This window comes from Nyctibius grandis (assembly GCF_013368605.1).
Source record: "Nyctibius grandis isolate bNycGra1 chromosome W unlocalized genomic scaffold, bNycGra1.pri SUPER_W_unloc_1, whole genome shotgun sequence".
Lineage (NCBI taxonomy): Eukaryota > Metazoa > Chordata > Aves > Nyctibiiformes > Nyctibiidae > Nyctibius > Nyctibius grandis.
This window is the reverse complement of record NW_027167472.1, coordinates 8,737,308-8,756,355: the sequence shown is the minus strand read 5'-3', so window position 1 is coordinate 8,756,355 and position 19,048 is coordinate 8,737,308. Positions and strand designations below refer to the sequence as shown.

Below are 19,048 nucleotides of genomic sequence, written 5' to 3'. Positions count from 1 at the left end.
AGCCACCCTTCCCCAAGCCTGTAGCATTGCATGGGGTTGTTGTGCCCCAAGTGCAGGAGCTGACACTTAGCCTTGTTGAACTTCATACAGTTGGACTCGGCCAATCGATCCATCCAGATTTGGATGGATCCATATCTGGCCCATCTGGCCATCCAGATCCCTCTGTAGAGCCTTCCCTCCCTCAAGCAGATCAACACTCCTGCCCAACTTGGTGTCGTCTGCAAACTTACTGATCCCCTCGTCCAGATCATTGATAAAGATATTGAACAGAACTGGCCCCAGTACTGAGCCCTGGGGAACACCACTTGTGACTGGCCACCAACTGGATTTAACTCCATTCACCACAACTCTTTGGGCCCGGCCATCCAGCCAGTTTTTCACCCAGCGAAGAGTACACCCATCCAAGCCATGAGCAGCCAGTTTCTCCAGGAGGATGCTGTGAGAAATGGTGTCAAAGGCTTTACTAAAGTCCAGGTAGACAACATCCACAGCCTTTCCCTCATCCAGTAAGTGGGTCATCTTGTCATAGAAGGAGATCAGGTTAGTCAAGCAGGACCTGCCTTTCATAAACCCATGCTGACTGGGCCTCATCACCTGGGTGTCCTGTACGTGCCGCGTGATGGCACTCAAGATGATCTGCTCCATAACCTTCCCTGGCACCAAGGTCAGACTGACAGGCCTTTAGTTCCCTGGATCCTCCTTCTGGCCCTTCTTGTAGATGGGTGTCACATTTGCTAACCTCCAGTCCCCTGGGACCTCCCCAGCTAGCCAGGACTGCTGGTAAATGATGGAAAGTGGCTTGGTGAGCGCTTCCGCCAGCTCCCTCAGTACCCTTGGGTGGATCCCATCCGGCCCCACAGACTTGTGTGTGTCTAAGGGGTGTAGCAGGTCGCTAACCATTTCCCTTTGGATTATGGGGGCTTCATTCTACTCACTGTCCCTGTCTTCCATCTCAGGGGGCTGGGTACCCGGAGGACAATTGGTCTTACTATTAAATATATATATAAAAAATTTATCCTTAAATATGTTACAAATGTGGATCTACTAGCCAAAAATCTTGACTGGATACCTAAGTTAGGAAGATACAATTTCATGATTTCTGTAAGCTAGGTTTGTTATAAAGCATAATGTTTAAGGAAAATGAATTTGTAGTGTAGGAATAAGTTCCACTTAAAACCCTAAGGGTTATGTAGCAATGCTGGTTGCTGCTAAAAGGACATTACTAAGGCCAAGAAGAATTAGCACTGGTTGTACAGAATTCTCCTATTGATATATGTACTCTTTCTTACTGTTCTTCAACCTGTACATATGAAAACATATGAAAACAGTTAGAAAGCCATGATTGCAAACAAAGAAGTAAGGTCTATTTTTATTTTTGGAATAAGAATCCTGTCCTGGTTTCAGGGGGATTTGGTTTCAGTGTGTGGCCAGCCATGGTGATCAAGGCCCTCAGCAGTTAAATCCAGGGCAGCTGACCCTGGCTGGCCCACAGGTTTTGAGAGAGGGTTTGCTGGGAAGAGGTGGGGTGGTTTTTTTTTTTTTTTGCTTTGTTTCCTTCTTATTTGTTGTGATTCCTGGAGCAGCTTGCCAGTGATCTGTGGATGAGTATATTTTTGTCTGTTTTGTGTTGTCATTTATATTGATTTCTTTATTTCATTAAATCTGGTTAACTTCAATGTACAAGTCTCCCTCCTTTTCACAGAATCACAGAATGTTCGGGATTGGAAGGGACCTCGAAGGATCATCTAGTCCAATCCCCCTGCCGGAGCAGGATTACCTAGACCATATCACACAGGAACGCGTCCAGGCGGGTTTTGAATGTCTCCAGAGAAGGAGACTCCACAACCTCTCTGGGCAGCCTGTTCCAGTGTTCGGTCACCCTCACCGTAAAGAAGTTTTTCCTCATATTTATGTGGAACCTCCTGTGCTCCAGCTTGCACCCATTGCCCCTTGTCCTGTCAAGGGATGTCACTGAGAAGAGCCTGGCTCCATCCTCATGACACTTGCCCTTTACATATTTATAAACATTAATGAGGTCCCCCCTCAGTCTCCTCTTCTCCAAGCTAAACAGACCCAGCTCCCTCAGCCTCTCCTCATAAGGGAGATGTTCCACCCCCTTCATCATCTTCGTGGCTCTGCGCTGGACTCTCTCTAGCAGTTTCCCTTCCTCATTTGGGGAATTAGGGAACATTGGGTGAGAGAAAAACTGCTATTGTTTAGCCCTGGGTGTGGGTAAATAAAGACAAATACCTAGCTAAAAGAAATGGTGAACACGTTCTTTCTCTGGCACATGGGAGAAGAGTCTCTACATTAAGTTAGTAGGAGTTGGAAAATAGACATGCAGTAGGTAGACTGAAGAGAACTATGAAACAGCGTATCTGCTACTGTTAATAAATAGTAGGTTCCACCTTAAATCCCCTGAGTTAATCAATGTAAATAATTTAAGTAAATACTTTTAGTAAGCAGGTCCTAACATAGCTATAATATCTGTTTTTGTTTCCATCTCTCCTTCCTCTTTCTGAACTACTTTCTCAACATCTGCTCTCAGCCTTTTCAAGATGCATAACCACTCACATGCTGTGGGAATATAACGGAAGATTGGCGAGGAGGATTGTAAACACGCTCAAGTGACTTGCACCTGGGGTGTCGAAAAACACATATATCATACTAGTAACTGTTGTTTAGTCGTGTGTGCTGGACAAGTAGAGCATCTGCATTCAGATAACATAGGCCTGTGATAAGACTCGGGGGCACCTAATTGTTCGTGCCTGAGATTCCTGCCCTGCTGTAAGAAAGATCAAAGCGCAGTGGAAAAATGCCGCCTGCAAGAAACCCCCGATATCCAGGCGAAGGCAGCAGGCCCAGGATCTCTCGCTCTCTCGAGCAGGAACTGAGCTCCGCGGTGCCCGCGTCCCTCCTTTCGTGCCTTTGCCCCGGGTGCTGCTTCGGAGATCCCCCGGTTTGCGAGGTAATGGGGATAAATTTGCTCTTTGCATTTCATCTGTGGTCTTGTGGCTGTTCCTGCGTCCTGCCTGTGTCGGCTCACACACGTGCTATTTTGCCTCCCTCTCCCTCACTGCCTTTTGAATGTAAAAAATAATATTGCCTATTTCTGTAAACTTTTTTTTCCCCCAAAGACCAAGTTTCAGGAAAGCCTGCCAGTGTCCTGCCCACACTGACATCCTCCAAAATCCTGCACTCAAAATTCCCACGCAGTATCTGCCCCCTCACCTCCCATACTCCTCAGCCCACCCTCTTCCTCCCAATACACCTACTCTCAGGTGATGCCAAGAACTCCCCCTTAATTCCAGTCTCAGTCCTGCCATTTTTCTCCTGCTCCCCTTGGATTATGCCCACACATCTCCTAACAGATTAACGGTTTCCTACAGGAAACAAGTTCCTCACAGCAAAGCTCCACAGTGGCTTTGTACTACATAGTTCAACAGGCTTTCCAGGAAAGAAGAAACCCATCCCTATTCACAGTGCAAGCTCAGCATCTCTCAGTTGCTGTGACAATCTCCATTTAATTTCCCAACTTTACCAACTGAAAAAATAGGATTATATTCTTCCTCCAGCATAGATGATGATCAGCTAGGGAGAGGAGAGAAAAAAAGACAAAAGCAAGATAGAATTTTCCTAAGGTTTCTAGTGTTCTCTCTTCCCCCTTGCTCCCTAGCTTGAAAGCCTGACATACTGCACTGAGTTGTGTATTACTCATAACATAGGACACTGCTTTACAAAATTCTTTCATTTCAATATTCAAAGCACATCCCCTTGCAATGACTAAAAAAGCAACAACAGAACATCCTGAAGAATATGCAGAAAACATTTTCTACTATCATCAAATATTTTACCTGAGGAAGATGAGGATGCCAAGGAGGCTGAAGAAGAAGATTCAAGAGAACTGCTAAAGAGTGGATCCCATGCCAGAAGGTCACTGTTCCCCTTTCTATAGTAAGAGTTACAGTTAGAATATTAATGAAAGATGTATATACTCATAAAAATAAAATTACAACTTTGGTAATTCATCTTCTGTATTAGTTAGTCTTTGCATCCAAATATTAAAAGTATTTACAAATTGCAGGTCAAGGAACTGATTTACACATAAGGAAACTATCTGAACTGATACCTTGGTGCAAGTTTGTGTGTGAACATATTTCATAATGTCAGTAAATTATTTTCATTTTCAACAAGACATACATCTACAAATAAATTTGTTTCAGTATATACATATATGAGCAATGTATATAGACCTGTCCAAATTTGGGGCTTGTAATCTTAAACACTTTACAAAAGAACACTATATGATGGAAACTAAACCCATCTTATTTAAAAACTGAAATTTTAATAAAAAACAATATTTTGTAATCACATTATTACAAATATCAATTGAGACAGATCACAATGAAGCAAATGCTTTAGAAGGGGAAAACAAGTGAATAGAAATCTCCATCGTTACATAATTACTCCTTAACTCTTACGATACAATAGATGCCTGACTTAAAACAGCAGTCAAGTGATATTTCCAATGAGTCTCGGAGTCTTAGATCAAAATAAGACCAAATTCCCCCAAAACTACACTTGATATAATTTTAAAAGTTGAACTTACTCATTAGCTGGAGTAGAAAGCTTTGATTTTGTTAACTCTTCACCTAAGCAAAAGACACAGTATTATCACCACTGTAAAATAAAAATCTTTCAGCTTCATTATAAAAAGATAGTAAATGTTAATAGTTGCAGTTCCAAACTAATTATGAATTATTAAAATGGAGAAGAGAAAATGCATTATCTCTGATAATATAAATTCAGATGCTCCTGAAATACCTTCTAAAAGGAGAGGACTAAACAGAGCAATGCATTTAAGGAGGAAGTGTTGGTCACTTGAAATTTCTTCCTTAAATTATACTGTTTATATCAATATTATTTTTCAGGAAACCTGGCTTGGTTTCCCACTGAGAAAAACCCTAAAGGATAGTGCGCTGGTTCTGTCTGGGATAGAGTTAATTTTCTCCATAGTAGCTGGTACTGGGCTATGATTTGGATTTGTGCTGAAAACAGCCTTGATAACACAGGCATGTTTTGGTTACTGCTGAGCAGTGCTTACACAGTCAAGGCCTTTTCTGCTCCTCAGACTGCCCCCTGAGCGAGAAGGCTGGGGGTGCCCAAGAAGTTGGGAGGGGACACAGCCGGGACAGCTGACCCCAACTGACCAAAGGGATATTCCACACTATATGATGTCATGCTCAGCATATGTGGGCAAGAAGGATTATAAACACGCTCAAGTGACTTGCACCTGGGGTGTCAAAAAACATGTATATCATACTAGTAACTGTTGTTTACGTTGTGTGCTGGACAAGCTGCGTTTAGATAACATAGGCCTGTGATAGACTCAGAAGCACCTTATTGAACATGCTTGAGATTCCTGCCCTGCTGTGTGAAAGATCAAAGCACAGTGGAAAACTACGCCTGCAAGAAACCCCCAATATACAGGCGAAAGCAGCAGGTTTGAAATCTCTCGCCCTCTCTCTATCAAGGACCGAGCTTTGTGGTGCCTATGTCCCCGCTTGTGTGCCTTTGCCCCAGGTGCTGCTTCGGAGGTCCCCCGGTTTGCGAGGTAACGGGAATAAATTTGCTCTTTGCATTTCATCTGTGGTTTTGTGGTTGTTCCTGAGTCCTGCCTATGTTGGCTCACACAGCATAAAAAGCTGGGGGAAGAAGGAGGAAGGGGGGGGACATTCAGAGTGATGGCATTTGCCTTCCCAAGTCACCATTACGCGTGATGGAGCCCTGCTTTCCTGGAGATGGCTGAACACCTGCCTGCCCATGGGAAGCAGTGAATGAATTCCTGGGTTTGCTTTGCTTGCACGCGTGGCTTTTGCTTTCCCTATTAAACTGTCTTTATCTCAACCCCTGAGTTTTCTCACTTTTACCCTTCTGATTCTCTCCCCCATCCCAAGCAGGGGAGTGAGTGAGTGGCTGTGTGGTGCTTAGTTGCCAGCTGGGGTTAAACCACAACAGATAGATACTAATGCTCTATCCTCTATCTCCATGGCCATGTTTTGTGTTTTTGACTATAAAACAGAGAGAGTGCTTTGCTGTTTTGTCAATGATACTCAACTTGAGCAGGTGGAAGGGTTTTAAGAACTTACACAAGAGTCATTTCCATGGGATTCCCCAGCCTGCCTTTGGCTCTTCGACTTGTTCCTCAGCACTGTCACAGCCAGCCTCATCTGTTTCCCAGAACAGGGAACAGCTGAGTATACAGAAAAAGAAGAGGTCTTTGGGTGGCTTCTACTAGCTGCTTTGAAATTTTGACCAAATAACTTAGTTTTGTCCTTTGAATTTACTGTGAGTAGTTCAAAGGCAAATATCATAAAGGTACTGTCCTGGTTTGGACTACAACCGCAGCTGCTGTAACCCCTCCAAGACGGCCATTACATCCACTCAAACCCCGGCAGCATGCACCGCAACCAATGCAACCCCCATGACAGGCACTGCATCTACTCAAGCTCCAACAATGAGCACTGCGGCCACTCCAACTCTGACAACGGGCATTGCCACTACTCCAACTCCAACAGTGGGCACTGCAGCTACTCCAACTCCGACAACGGGCACCACAGCTACGCCAGCCTTGGCAACCTGCACCGCAGCCACTGCAGCCCCCGTGACAGCCACTGCATCCACTCTACCCATGACAACAGGCACTGTAGCCACACCAACTCCAACAACAGATTCTTCAGTCACTCCCACTCCAACAACAGGCACTGTAGTTACCTTAACCTCAACGATGGGCACCACAGCTACACCAACCCCGGTGTCTGCCACGGTGATTCTACCCCCCATCTGCTACTAGTGCTCAGTGCAGATGCAGGTGCTCTATGGCTACTCCAACCCTGTTGGGAAGCACCACAGATGGACCAGAGAACCAACTCGTGCCGGTATCAATCGCCCCTGTAACCAGGAAGAAATACCAAAAGAAATCAGTTCGTGTAGTGAAAGATGACAATGGAGATGAGGGTCCTTCTCAAGCAGAGCCATCCCAGGGGGAAGAGTCAGAAGCAGAGGTAACCATCCACTCCTTATCCCTGAAGGAGTTGCGAAATATAAGAAAAGATTTTAGCCGTCGTGAAGATGACTCACTTATTACCTGGTTACTCAGATGCTGGGACAATGGGGCCAATAGCTTGGACTTGGAGGGTAGAGAAGCCAAGCAGTTGGGATCCCTGGCCAGAGAAGGGGTATTGATAAGGCGCTTGAGAGAAAGGCAAATACTCTTAGCCTCTGGAGGTGACTCTTGTCAGCCATAAAGAGCAGGCATCCCTTTAAGGACGATATTGTATGCTGCCCAAGCAAATGGATCACTGTGGAAAAAGTTATTAAGTACCTGAGAGAATTAGCTGTGTGAGAGATGATTTCTAGTGACCCACAGAGAACTGTAGATCCTGATGAAGTGCAATGCAACCGACCGATGTTGCGGAAGTAAGCACAGAGCACACCACTGACGTATACCCACATATGGACAGTACTGATCAGGGGAGGAGATGAAGAGACACACGCTGTAGTTGGGTGGCTAACAAAATGCAGCAGTATGAAGACAGTCTTCCTTCCCCAATGCAGGCCTGCATCTTGGCTGTGGAAAAACTGACTGAGAAAAATGAGAGTTTATTTGAAAAACCGTTGGACAAACTGTCCAGGATAGACAGTAAACTTGACTCTCCACCTGCATGTGCCTGCATCGCAGCCATTAAAAGAAGATGCTCTCCTACAAGACTGGCTCAAGGGAAACAGAACACGCCGTGAGGTACCCTGTGGTTTTCCCTGTGTGATTATGGAGAGGACATGAGCAGATGGCATGGACAACCTATCACTGCCCTACAGGCACGAGTACGTAAGTTGCAAGATAAAAGAAAAACTAGAGAAAGTTTTCCTAGAAGGATGGCTGCTCCAGTTACCAGTGAGCAGGACTCCAGTCAGCGTAGATGGGCCTCAGACCCCTATGTACCAGATGTGAACAAGGCGAATGAAGGTCTAATCCACGCGAGCTGCACAAATCCATTCCTTGATTAGAGTGGCTCTGTCTCCAGCCAGGTGGAGGAGAGGGACAACAGAGTTTATTGGACTGTGTGGAGTCGATGGCCTGGCACATTAAAACCACAAAGGTATAGAGCCCTGGTAGACACTGGTGCACAGTGCACCCTCATGCCATCGAATTTTGGCTTTGGACATTGCTGAACGAGAACAGTGGCCAAGGCTATATCTCTATACTGACTCATGGATGGTAGCAAATGCCTTGTGGGGGTGGATAAAGCAGTGGAAGCGAAGCAACTGGCAGCGCAAAGGGAAACCTATTTGGGCTGCTGAACTGTGGCAAGATATTGCTGCTCGGCTAGAGAAACTAGTCATGAAGGTACGTCATGTAGATGCTCATGTACCTAAAAGTCGGGCAACTGAGGAACATCGAAACAACCAACAAGCGGATCAGGCTGCTAAAGTGTTCCAAATAGATTTGGACTGGGAACATAAAGGTGAACTATTTTTAGCTCGGTGGGCTCATGACACTTCAGGTCATCAAGTGAGCTGGGTCTCTTTAGCTTAGAGAAGAGGAGACTGAGGGGTGACCTCATTAATGTTTATAAATATGTAAAGGGCAAGTGTCACGAGGATGGAGCCAGGCTCTTCTCAGTGACATCCCTTGACAGGACAAGGGGCAATGGGTGCAAGCTGGAACACAGGAGGTTCCACTTAAATATGAGGAAAAACTTCTTTACAGTGAGGGTGACCGAACACTGGAACAGGCTGCCCAGAGAGGTTGTGGAGTCTCCTTCTCTGGAGACATTCAAAACCCGCCTGGACGCGTTCCTGTGTGATATGGTCTAGGCAATCCTGCTCCGGCAGGGGGATTGGACTAGATGATCTTTCGAGGTCCCTTCCAATCCCTAACGTTCTGTGATTCTGTGATCAAGGGAGAGATGCAACATACAGATGGGCTCGTGACCGAGGGGTGGACTTAACCATGGACTCTATTGCACAGGTTATCCATGATTGTGAAACATGCGCCGCAATTAAGCAAGCCAAACGGTTAAAACCTTTGTGGTATGGGGGGCGGTGGTTGAAATATAAATATGGGGAGGCCTGGCAAATTGACTACATCACACTCCCTCAAACCCGCCAGGGTAAACGCTATGTGCTTACCATGGTGGAGGCGACCACCGGATGGCTGGAAACATACTCTGTGCCCCATGCCACTGCCCGGAACACTATTCTGGGCCTTGAAAAGCAAATCTTGTGGCGACATGGCACGCCAGAGAGAATTGAGTCGGACAATGGGACTCATTTCAAAAACAGTCTCATAGACAACTGGGCCAAAGAGCATGGCATCGAATGGGTATATCACATCCCCTATCATGCACCAGCCTCTGGGAAAATTGAATGGTACAATGGGCTGTTAAAAACTACCCTGAAAGCAATGGGGGGTGGAACCTTTAAAAACTGGGATAAACATCTGGCACAAGCTACCTGGTTAGTTAACACCAGGGGATCTATCAACCGAGCTGGCCCTGCTCAGTCAGACCTTTTACATACAGTAGAAGGGGATAAAGTCCCGGTGGTGCATGAAAGGAATCTGTTGGGAAAAACTGTCTGGGTTCTTCCTGCTACGGGCAAAGGTAAACCCATTCGTGGGATTGCTTTTGCTCAAGGACCTGGATGTACTTGGTGGGTGATGCTGCAGGATGGTGAAGTCCGATGTGTCCCTGAAGGTGATCTCATCCTGGGTGAGAACACTTAATTCTGAACTGCATGATGTTAATTGCTGCATAATACTAACAGTGTTCGTAAGTGTCTTTCAGGTTAAGGCAGTGGTGATGAGACCAGAGCTAGCTGCAAGTGGCGTCCAGTAACCTCCTCGAGACTGACATCTTTAACCTGCAACCTGTGGGCACGAACTGTGACAAAGCTCATACCATCTCTCCTGCCCTGGGAGACTGGTAGCCAGATGGAAACCCACAATCCTGAACTAAATGAACTTAATGAACTTTTTGTATAGAGATGAATCATAAACTGGTGATATGTGTATATATATTTGAAAACGAAAAGGTAGTGGTGATCTGAGTATGACGTGAATGGTATGGAATAAGGGGTGGAAAGTCCTGGTTTGGACTAGAACAGAGCCAATTTTCCTTTCAGGGATTTTTCCTTTCAGGGATTTTTACTTTCAGCTAAGTTTCTTCTGTGTGGCTGCACTTTCTGAAAGTAACTGCATGTTTTGCAGACAGTGTCTGCTTCTAGGACTGATAACGCTCGAAGTTTGTAGTTATTACCAAGGTAACAGTAGGAACAGTATGCAGAAAGGCTCTTGCTTAGACTTATTCCTAGGGAAACCAAGGTCACTGCTAATTTCCTCATTATCCACAAGTGAAGAACTGCAGAAGGGTCGCACCTCCAGGGAGAAACAGACAGGGCAGGTGACCCAAAATTGACCAACAAGGTATTCCATCCCATACACGTCATTCTCAGTGTAAAGCTGAGGGATCACAAGGGTCGCACCCTCTTCTATGGCCAGTGTCCGAAGAGGACTCTGTCCGTTTTTCTCCTGTCTTTGATCCCAATCCGTGTGTTCCTGAATCCAGTTCTTCTGTCGCTGAGTCCAGTCTGGGCCTTCCCAGAGCCTGCCCTGCAAGGCCACTGGTGATGTGATCATCATCAGGGGAGCTCGATCTTGGTTTTGTATATATTTGTATATATTTCATTATTTCTATTATTATTCTCTTTTTCATTTTTATAGCTTGTTAAAACTGTTTTAACTTTCCAACCTTTAAGTCTCTCTCCCTTTTCTCTTTTCCTTCCTCTTCTTAGGGCAGGAAAGGGTTAATAGAGAGCATCTGCCATCAGTTTAATAGCCAGCCCAGCTTTAAACCGTGACAGGTACCTAGAACTGACAAGAGAAATATTTTTTTCTACTTAAAATACAAATAGTTAATAAGTTTATTCCTTCAACAATAAAAAAAATATTTTCATGCTATGTTAAAAAACTAACATAAATAGACTAAAAGTTAAATATTCACACTTACTGGGTGAATTTTGATTCATTTGTGCCTGAAACAGAAAAAAACAAGCCCGTAAGAATAAATTCTTTTACCAACTGTCAAATAAAACACTTTTAGTCCCAGGGTTCTTATTTCCACTCAACTTTCCATGGGATATTTTGCTTTCAATGCCAGGCAGAACATTCTGGAGCTTGCAGAAGACCAGAACATGAGCCAGGACAGAGCAACTAGTGCATGCCTGCCACACTGGAAAGAAAAGGCAGGAATGAAAACTGGGGAGCTGACAAAGGCAACAGTACAATTAAATCCCTTGACAGGCTTGGCCAGTAAAATTAAAGAGCTTTTATATCACATGGTATGCCTGACAGGTAAGAATAGAAACATTCTTAAGGTTTTCCCAATAACTTTCTCACATACTACACTTACTTGGATTTAATATAAAAATGTGAATAAAAAGCCATTTTGTACTTACAGAACTGTGTTTCTGCTTTCAAAACGGGGGGGGGGGGGGGGGGGGGGGAGAAAAATCATCATTAATATCTTAATATGCATAATATTTTCCTTAAAATCAGAGCCATCTATATTCTGATCTGAATACTGTACTAGCATACTTTAATACTATTTATTTGTAATATCATCCCATGGTATAAAGGATCATTCTATGGTTTGGCAGAATACATACAATAAAGCTGCACTGTAAAAGTTATATGTATCCACATTATATGATCTGTTTTAAAGGTTTGTATATTATTGAATACGAATTAGTAAACTATGTTAAAAGCTGTGCTCAGCTAACTCCATATGTATTCAAATGTCTTATGGTGGCAACAGCAGAAAGACAAGGACTGAGCACTCCCAAGTCTCAAGGTAAAGTTAAAATCTGAGAAAGGAGAATTACTTAACATTACATTGCAATAAAGTGTATCAAAGATGATCTAGCGCACAAGAAAAAAAGAATTATTGAACTTGAACCTCGCATAAATTCTGAACACTAAAATATATGTTAATGCTAAAGATTCCTTACCACTTTTCTTCTCTACTCATTAAAAATACAAGGAACAAAATTACTTACAGATATTGCTGGAGAAAGAGCAATGCTCCCTATAGATACTTTTAATTCATCCAAGGAAGGCACGGTATAATGAGAGCTATTATTTGACTGGACAGGTTTTATTTCTACATGAAACCTCCTGGGTTCATCATCTTCAGAGTCAGAATCACTGGATGAATAGAAATGGTTCTCTTTGGTATGTTTTTCTCAGTTAAGGTGGAAATACTTCAAATTCATCTGTTTAATCTGTTTCATAATTACTCTCTACAAAATGTTCATATTAAGTAAACACCACAGATAAACAATGCTGCCTAAGCTCTCTGTGCGCTCATATAGACACTTCAATTATATGCACTGTTCAAAAATCACAACTCAGAGTTAAAATTTAGTTTTTATATTCCATTCATCTTCATAATGGTATTCTGTTATCAAAGGCATGATGTCATATAACTGAACAACTGCATATTTGAAAGCATCAGGATAAATGAAAGACTCTACAATAGCAACACTTCTGTATGTTAAATTTATGATTTGTAAGACTCAACAAAGGATTCTAACACATGTATGAAAAATATATGCCTTGCAGAAATCCTTTTAAACCAAGTGAGGGAAAGTCCTAGTCTTTTCAATTAGCAATGAAATGCCCATGGCATCTGTACCAAGCATAACAGTAGCCACCATTACTTGCCCTTTTTGCAGAGGCACTGAAAATTTTGCAACAAAGGATGCCAGTTACACAGAAGGCTGCACAGTAAACTAAACCCCATCAGCCACTTAAAGCACTGTCATCCTTGGCTAAAAAGGAATCACAATGACAACTCAGCCCTCAAAATAAGCAAAATATACAGATGAATTTAGCCTTGGTTCTTTATATGCACAGAAACTGCATTCAACAAAAGCTCTGAAAGGCCTATACTAAGTCTTAAAAGATGCAGTTGTTTTGACAAGAAACAAGTTGAAAATTTTCCTCTACTGAAACATAAAAGTGTCTTTGCCACCTAGGGGGAGCATACATATTCTATACCTCACATCTGTTATTTTCACTTGGAAATATGCCAGTCACTTGAATGAAATCTCTTCAAACTATTCCCTGACAAAGATTAAAACCCTGAACCCTAAAGGCATTCCAAATCCAATTCAACTGAAAGAAACCCTGAGACATGGTGAGGAAAAAGGCAAACGTCTTCATCTTACAGCCTATCTGTCCCCGAAAATGGATCACATCTGGAAAAGAAAATTTTAAAAAGACAAGTTGTTTTTCATTTCACCAAAAGATTTCTTGCCTTGAAAGTTATCACCGAGTTTCAAGATTCATTTCCTACCAATCAGGTGGCTCTTGTAAAGCGGCATGAGCCGACCACCGAGGTATTAGGTCTATTAAATGGTTACTGACAAAGATCAGTTTACACTTGAATGCCATGAACTGAAATGTCACTCAGTAATTTTTAGAACGAGTGTTTTTTCAACACTTAAGACTGGCCTTATTAAGACTGTCGTTATGGTAAAATAATGTCCTCCAACAAATCATCTCAAGAGTTCCTATCAACAGAATAAATATCCACTATTGGAGGCTAAGGGAGGAAAAGAGGAAGGGAACTGATGACTTTGTGAATCTGTTCAAGATTCTCCAAATGACAGAAGAGCCAACGAGGAGAGGTGCCATGCTGGACCTTATTCTCACTAACAAGGAGGGGCTGGTGGGGGACATGAAGCTCAAGGGCAGCCTTGGCTGCAGCGACCATGAAATGGTGGAGTTTAAGATCCATAGGGCAGCAAGGAGGGCACGCAGCAAGCTCACCACCCTGGACTTGAGGAGAGCAGACTTTGGCCTCTTCAGGGACCTGCTTGGGAGAGTCCCTTGGGATAAAGCCCTGGAGGGAAGAGGGGCCCAAGAAAGCTGGTTAATATTCAAGGACCACCTCCTCCAGAAGCTCACCATGAGCCAGCAGTGCATCCTTGCAGCCCAGAAGGCCAACCGTGTCCTGGGCTGCATCCCCAGCAGCGTGGCCAGCAGGTCGAGGGAGGTGATTCTGCCCCTTTACTCCGCTCTCGTGAGACCCCCCCTGCAGTGCTGCGTCCAGCTCTGGGGTGCCCAACAGAAGAAGGACACGGAGCTGTTGGAGCGAGTCCAGAGGAGGCCACGGAGATGATCAGAGGGCTGGAGCACCTCTGCTATGGAGACAGGCTGAGAGAGTTGGGGCTGTTCAGCCTGGAGAAGAGAAGGCTCCGGGGAGACCTCATAGCAGCCTTCCAGTGCCTGAAGGGGCTACAGGAAAGCGGGAGAGGGGCTTTTTACAAGGGCATGGAGTGATAGGACAAGGAGTAACGGTTTTAAACTGAAAGAGGGGAGATTGAGATTAGATATTAGGAAGAATTTCTTTGCTGTGAGGGTGGTGAGAGCCTGGCCCAGGTTGCCCAGAGCAGCTGTGGCTGCCCCCTCCCTGGCAGTGTTCAAGGCCAGGTTGGATGGGGCTGGGAGCAACCTGGTCTGGTGGAAGGTGTCCCTGCCTGTGGCAGGGGGGTTGGGACTAGATGATCTTTAAGGTCCCTTCCAACCCAAACCATTCTATGATTCTATGATTCTATGATGTTCCGAAGGTGAAGTACTACCTGGCTGACACAAATTGCAAACCATTGAGATTTTTCCACTGGATATATGGCCTTTTCCATTGCTTCCTGACAAAAAGGATAATGGACAAAAGGATGCCTAGGTGAATAATTTAGAAAGCATGAATGCTATTCACTCCTGCCTCCATTTCATAAAAATATGCAAAACATGAAATAATGCACACCCCTCCCCAGAACTGGATAATAGTCTTTCGCTTTTATACCAATTATGTAAATAAGAGATAAAAAACTATTTTTATCAGTACAGGAACCTTCACTGGGGGCAAGAGGCATATTCGGCAAAGTTGATGAGAACAGAGAAGCTATGATGATGGACTGGCCCACTTTAAGGTGTTCTCAACTGGTTAAAAGTTTTCACAATTTAAAGTAATTGCAAAATGTAAGTTTACTTTTTATTTTACCTGTAGTCCCCAGAAAAATCAGTGAATACATTTCCAAAAATTAGCTATCTTGCTGACATATTAGGCTTGCTTAGATCTACAGCAATTATTCCCAGCTCTTTAGAGCTTCCCTCTATTTATGATGGAAGAAAAAAAGAGGAAAAGAATCTTTTTCTTCAAAGGAAGGTCAGAGAAAGTAATGAAATCCATAAAAAATTACTCATAACAAAAACCTATTCTGCATATCAAAACTATCATTAAAAATACAATAAAAGTTAGAAGCACCAATTAGAAACAACATGATACTTCATTAATTAACAGAAATTCTATTTCTAGACTGCTAGAGCTCCCAGTCTTTTTAATGGTGTTATTAAAAAGGGGGGAGAGCACAGGTATAGAACAGAAAACCACTCAGTATGTTTAAAAGAATTTATAAACTTTACTTTACAAACTCTCTGAAAGCTTTTCATGGAGAAAGATCCACATGGTTACTTTAAAGCTTTTGTTCAGGTTTGGTTTTTTGGTTGGTGTTTGGGTTTTTTTGTTTGTTTGTTTTTTCTGTCAGACAAAAAAAAAAATCCTCTTAAAGTTCCTAAGACATCTGATCTAACCTTTAACATTTACACACACAGAAAATCTAAGCTAGACAAAATTTTGTGCATTTTGCAGAAGCTATGAACATAAGACTACAAGGTTGCAACATAAGCATGAATGTCATTCATCTTCCTTGACTTAACACTTTAATGAGTATTTCCCCTCCCCAAATAATTGTAATAACAGGACATAACTTGGCACAATAATAGCAAAAAGGATATCCTGTGATGCTTCTGGTTTAATGCTGTATCCTTCATCATCGACATCAGGAATGTTCTAAAAAAAAAAAAAACAACAAAAATGATGGTATTGACAAATAACTCAAAAAAATATGTTGTTCTTACATTAGACTGAATTGTATATCATTGACAAATTAAAATTTGTTTACACCACCTCATGAAAGTAATTGTTATTCATTATTAATTATTACAGTTATCTCAAGTCATGCTCTACAGTTCAGGAGTAGTGTGACAGATAAGATACCTCAGGAACACAATGCAACAAAACAACCTCCAAATTTCCTATGAAAATTGGCAAGTTTTAATGCATCTGTTTTTACTGGTATTCTATCAAAAAGGTCAGAAACCAATAGAAGCATTTTAACTTTACTACTGAGTGTTAAATAAGCCTACAATCCTCTCAGCCCCAAATATTTTCCCAATTTCTACTTCTAATTATTTCAGCTAAGCCACTGGAGGCTCTGATGATGCAGGAGCATAACCTTTCCTAAGCACTAGTCAGTACTTTAATATGTGAGTAAAAGCATTCCAGGTTATACAGGTTGCAACTTCCTCTCTCCCCCTTGAAAAGACAGCAAGCCTGTACTGTTGCTTTAGCAAAGAATATCCACATTAATTAAAATGCATGGATGATACTTAAAATACAAGTGCTCAAAATCAGGTTCCAAAGTTTTCATATATGCATCTCCAGCACCGCCCTGGATTTTTAAAGCTAATAAGCATCTTGGAACTTCAAACTAGTTCAGATTTTCAGTTATTGCAGGCAATTAAATATTAATTGAAGAAAATGGTGTTTAAATTAATTTAGAATTCTTAGCTAAGCACTCAGTTTCATAAAAGTGCTTTGGGACAGAGAGAAACAAGGCTCTAATATGATAACCTAAATTTTAAAAATGTGCAAAAAACCACACTCGTGTATATTATATATAAAAGGATAGACTTGGATACACAGATACTTTCCCCATTCAAAACAGAAAAAGAAAAGCCCGCTCATGACTTTGAATGCATATTTAGTCTATGTGAACTGCTGAGATGCTACAGTAAGTTTATTACAAAAGACACATCCCAGATGTCTTCAAAATTCCTCACTACAAGAAAGACATTGAGGTGCTGGAGAGAGTCCAAAGAAGGGCAACGAAGCTGGTGAAGGGTCTAGAAAACAAGTCTTATGAGGAGCGGCTGAGGGACCTGGGGGTGTTTAGCTTGGAGAAAAGGAGGCTGAGGGGAGACCTTCTCGCTCTCTACAACTGCCTGAAAGGAGCTTGTAGCGAGGTGGGGGTCAGTCTCTTCTCCCAAGTAACAAGTGATAGGATGAGAGGAAACAGCCTCAAGTTGTGCCAGGGGAGGTTTAAATTGGATATCAGGAAAAAAATCTTCACTGAAAGGGTTATCAAGCATTGGAACAGGCTGCCCTGGGGAGTGGTGGAGTCACCATCCCTGGAGGTATTTAAAAGACGAGTAGATGTGGTGCTTAGGGACATGGCTTAGTGGTGGCCTTGGCAGTGTTAGGTTTACAGTTGGACTCGATGATCTTAAAGGTCCTTTCCAACCTAATGATTCTATGATTTTACCAGTTAGAAATTTCTTATAAAAATGACAAAGGGTGGAAGAGATACTTAATGTACCTTTGTATTGACAAGGACAAATTGTGTCACATACAAGCAAAATGGTATCTCAAAATCTTACTTACAAGTTAAGTAGTAATTTCAAAATATTGTTTTCAACATTTTGAACAGTTGGACAGTTCTGCTTTCTGAAACATCAGAACTTTATTTACTAATCGATATTTTGTAACAGTAGTAGAAGACACAGTCCTTCGGGTCAGATACATAGTCACAAATCGCATGCTAATGAAGGCATTTACATTTACCTAACTAATTCTTACTCCCTTCTCCACACTCCTACAAAGACAGAACTATATGTTATGGTGGATCACAGTGCATCTTTTAAGTACCAGGCACACAATGCAGGCAAGACCTGATTTGCCTACCACACTGAACAGAGGAAAAAAACACAACCTTCCTGTATACATGTGTCATTTTTGAACTTCAACACAGAAGAAGATGATCTTTGCAAATTTTGCATTTCCGTAAGTAGTAGTTATTAATATGATTGTGGATGAGGGCCTAGCCCCCTATCCAAACATGTTATTTGTAGTATTTGCAGTAAAAATAATCTCAATATGGATGTGACTTGAACTCTCTGGAAGTCAATGGAAAGGTGGACTTCCTTAGAAGGTTTCACATTCTCAGAGGTTCTATCCAGCAATTAAACATATAACTATAAAAACCACAGAGTTTTCCCTGTGTCTGCAGATGTAATACAACACATTATTAAGGTATTATATAGTTTTAAATATACATAAAAAATGTAGGGTTTATAACGCTGCCTTTGTATCAGTATGTTTGACAAACTTTATGGTGTGAATACTTTTTTAAAGAAATAAAAAATAAGGACATAATAAGTAATGAAGTAAAACTGCCTATACAAAAAGCACGAGGACTGAGCATTCTATTCCCAAAACTTATTTTTAGAATTTCAGTCAATACTTTTACTCAGTTTCCTTGCTCTATCCCCTCTGGCATCCAAAAAGCAATGGAAGAAGCCATACCATAACCATGTCATTGGTTCCTCTGAGGTACGTACAAAGGACAAGAGAGGAACATGCGGAGAATACTGCAGTCTAGCTACTTCATTTGGCCCTTCCTCAGCAACATTAGCAACTGCTCACAGGTTGGTCAATGTGTCAAGAAGCAAAGAACCTTAACTGCACTTCAGTTTGATTTCTGCCCATTTTCTCTTCTTCTGGGATATCTACAGTGGTTATGAGAGCTCCTTATCAAGTTTTCCTCAGAGCATGCTTCAAGATACTGCTGAGCTGAACAGCTCACTCTTTCTTTTTTTGACAGATGAACTTTCTACCATTTTACTGAACTAGACTGACTTCCTGTACATCCAGATGAGGACCAAAGCGAACTGAAAGTAAGCAGTTGAAGCTCATAACCTGAACAGGAGAAAAAAGAACCTCTCTGGTTTCAATATATTTGAGATGTAAATTTGACTCAAGTATATCCTTCGGTTAAGACAGAGGTATAACATATTCTCAGCTTC

General features: G+C 42.4%; 1 protein-coding gene across 2 annotated transcripts in view; it reads right to left on the bottom strand.

Moving 5' to 3' along the window:
- The window catches only part of LOC137677104 (F-BAR domain only protein 2-like), a 117,844-nt gene that overhangs the window by 25,751 nt on the left and 73,045 nt on the right, over positions 1-19,048 (bottom strand). For both annotated transcript variants that reach the window (XM_068424291.1, XM_068424292.1), the window contains 6 exons: positions 15,920-15,974; positions 12,118-12,296; positions 11,518-11,529; positions 11,070-11,094; positions 4,610-4,652; positions 3,855-3,949 (listed from right to left, as the gene is read on the bottom strand). In XM_068424291.1, the coding sequence (XP_068280392.1) occupies positions 3,855-3,949; positions 4,610-4,652; positions 11,070-11,094; positions 11,518-11,529; positions 12,118-12,296; positions 15,920-15,974 (409 nt within the window). The remainder of the gene's footprint in view (positions 1-3,854; positions 3,950-4,609; positions 4,653-11,069; positions 11,095-11,517; positions 11,530-12,117; positions 12,297-15,919; positions 15,975-19,048) is intronic.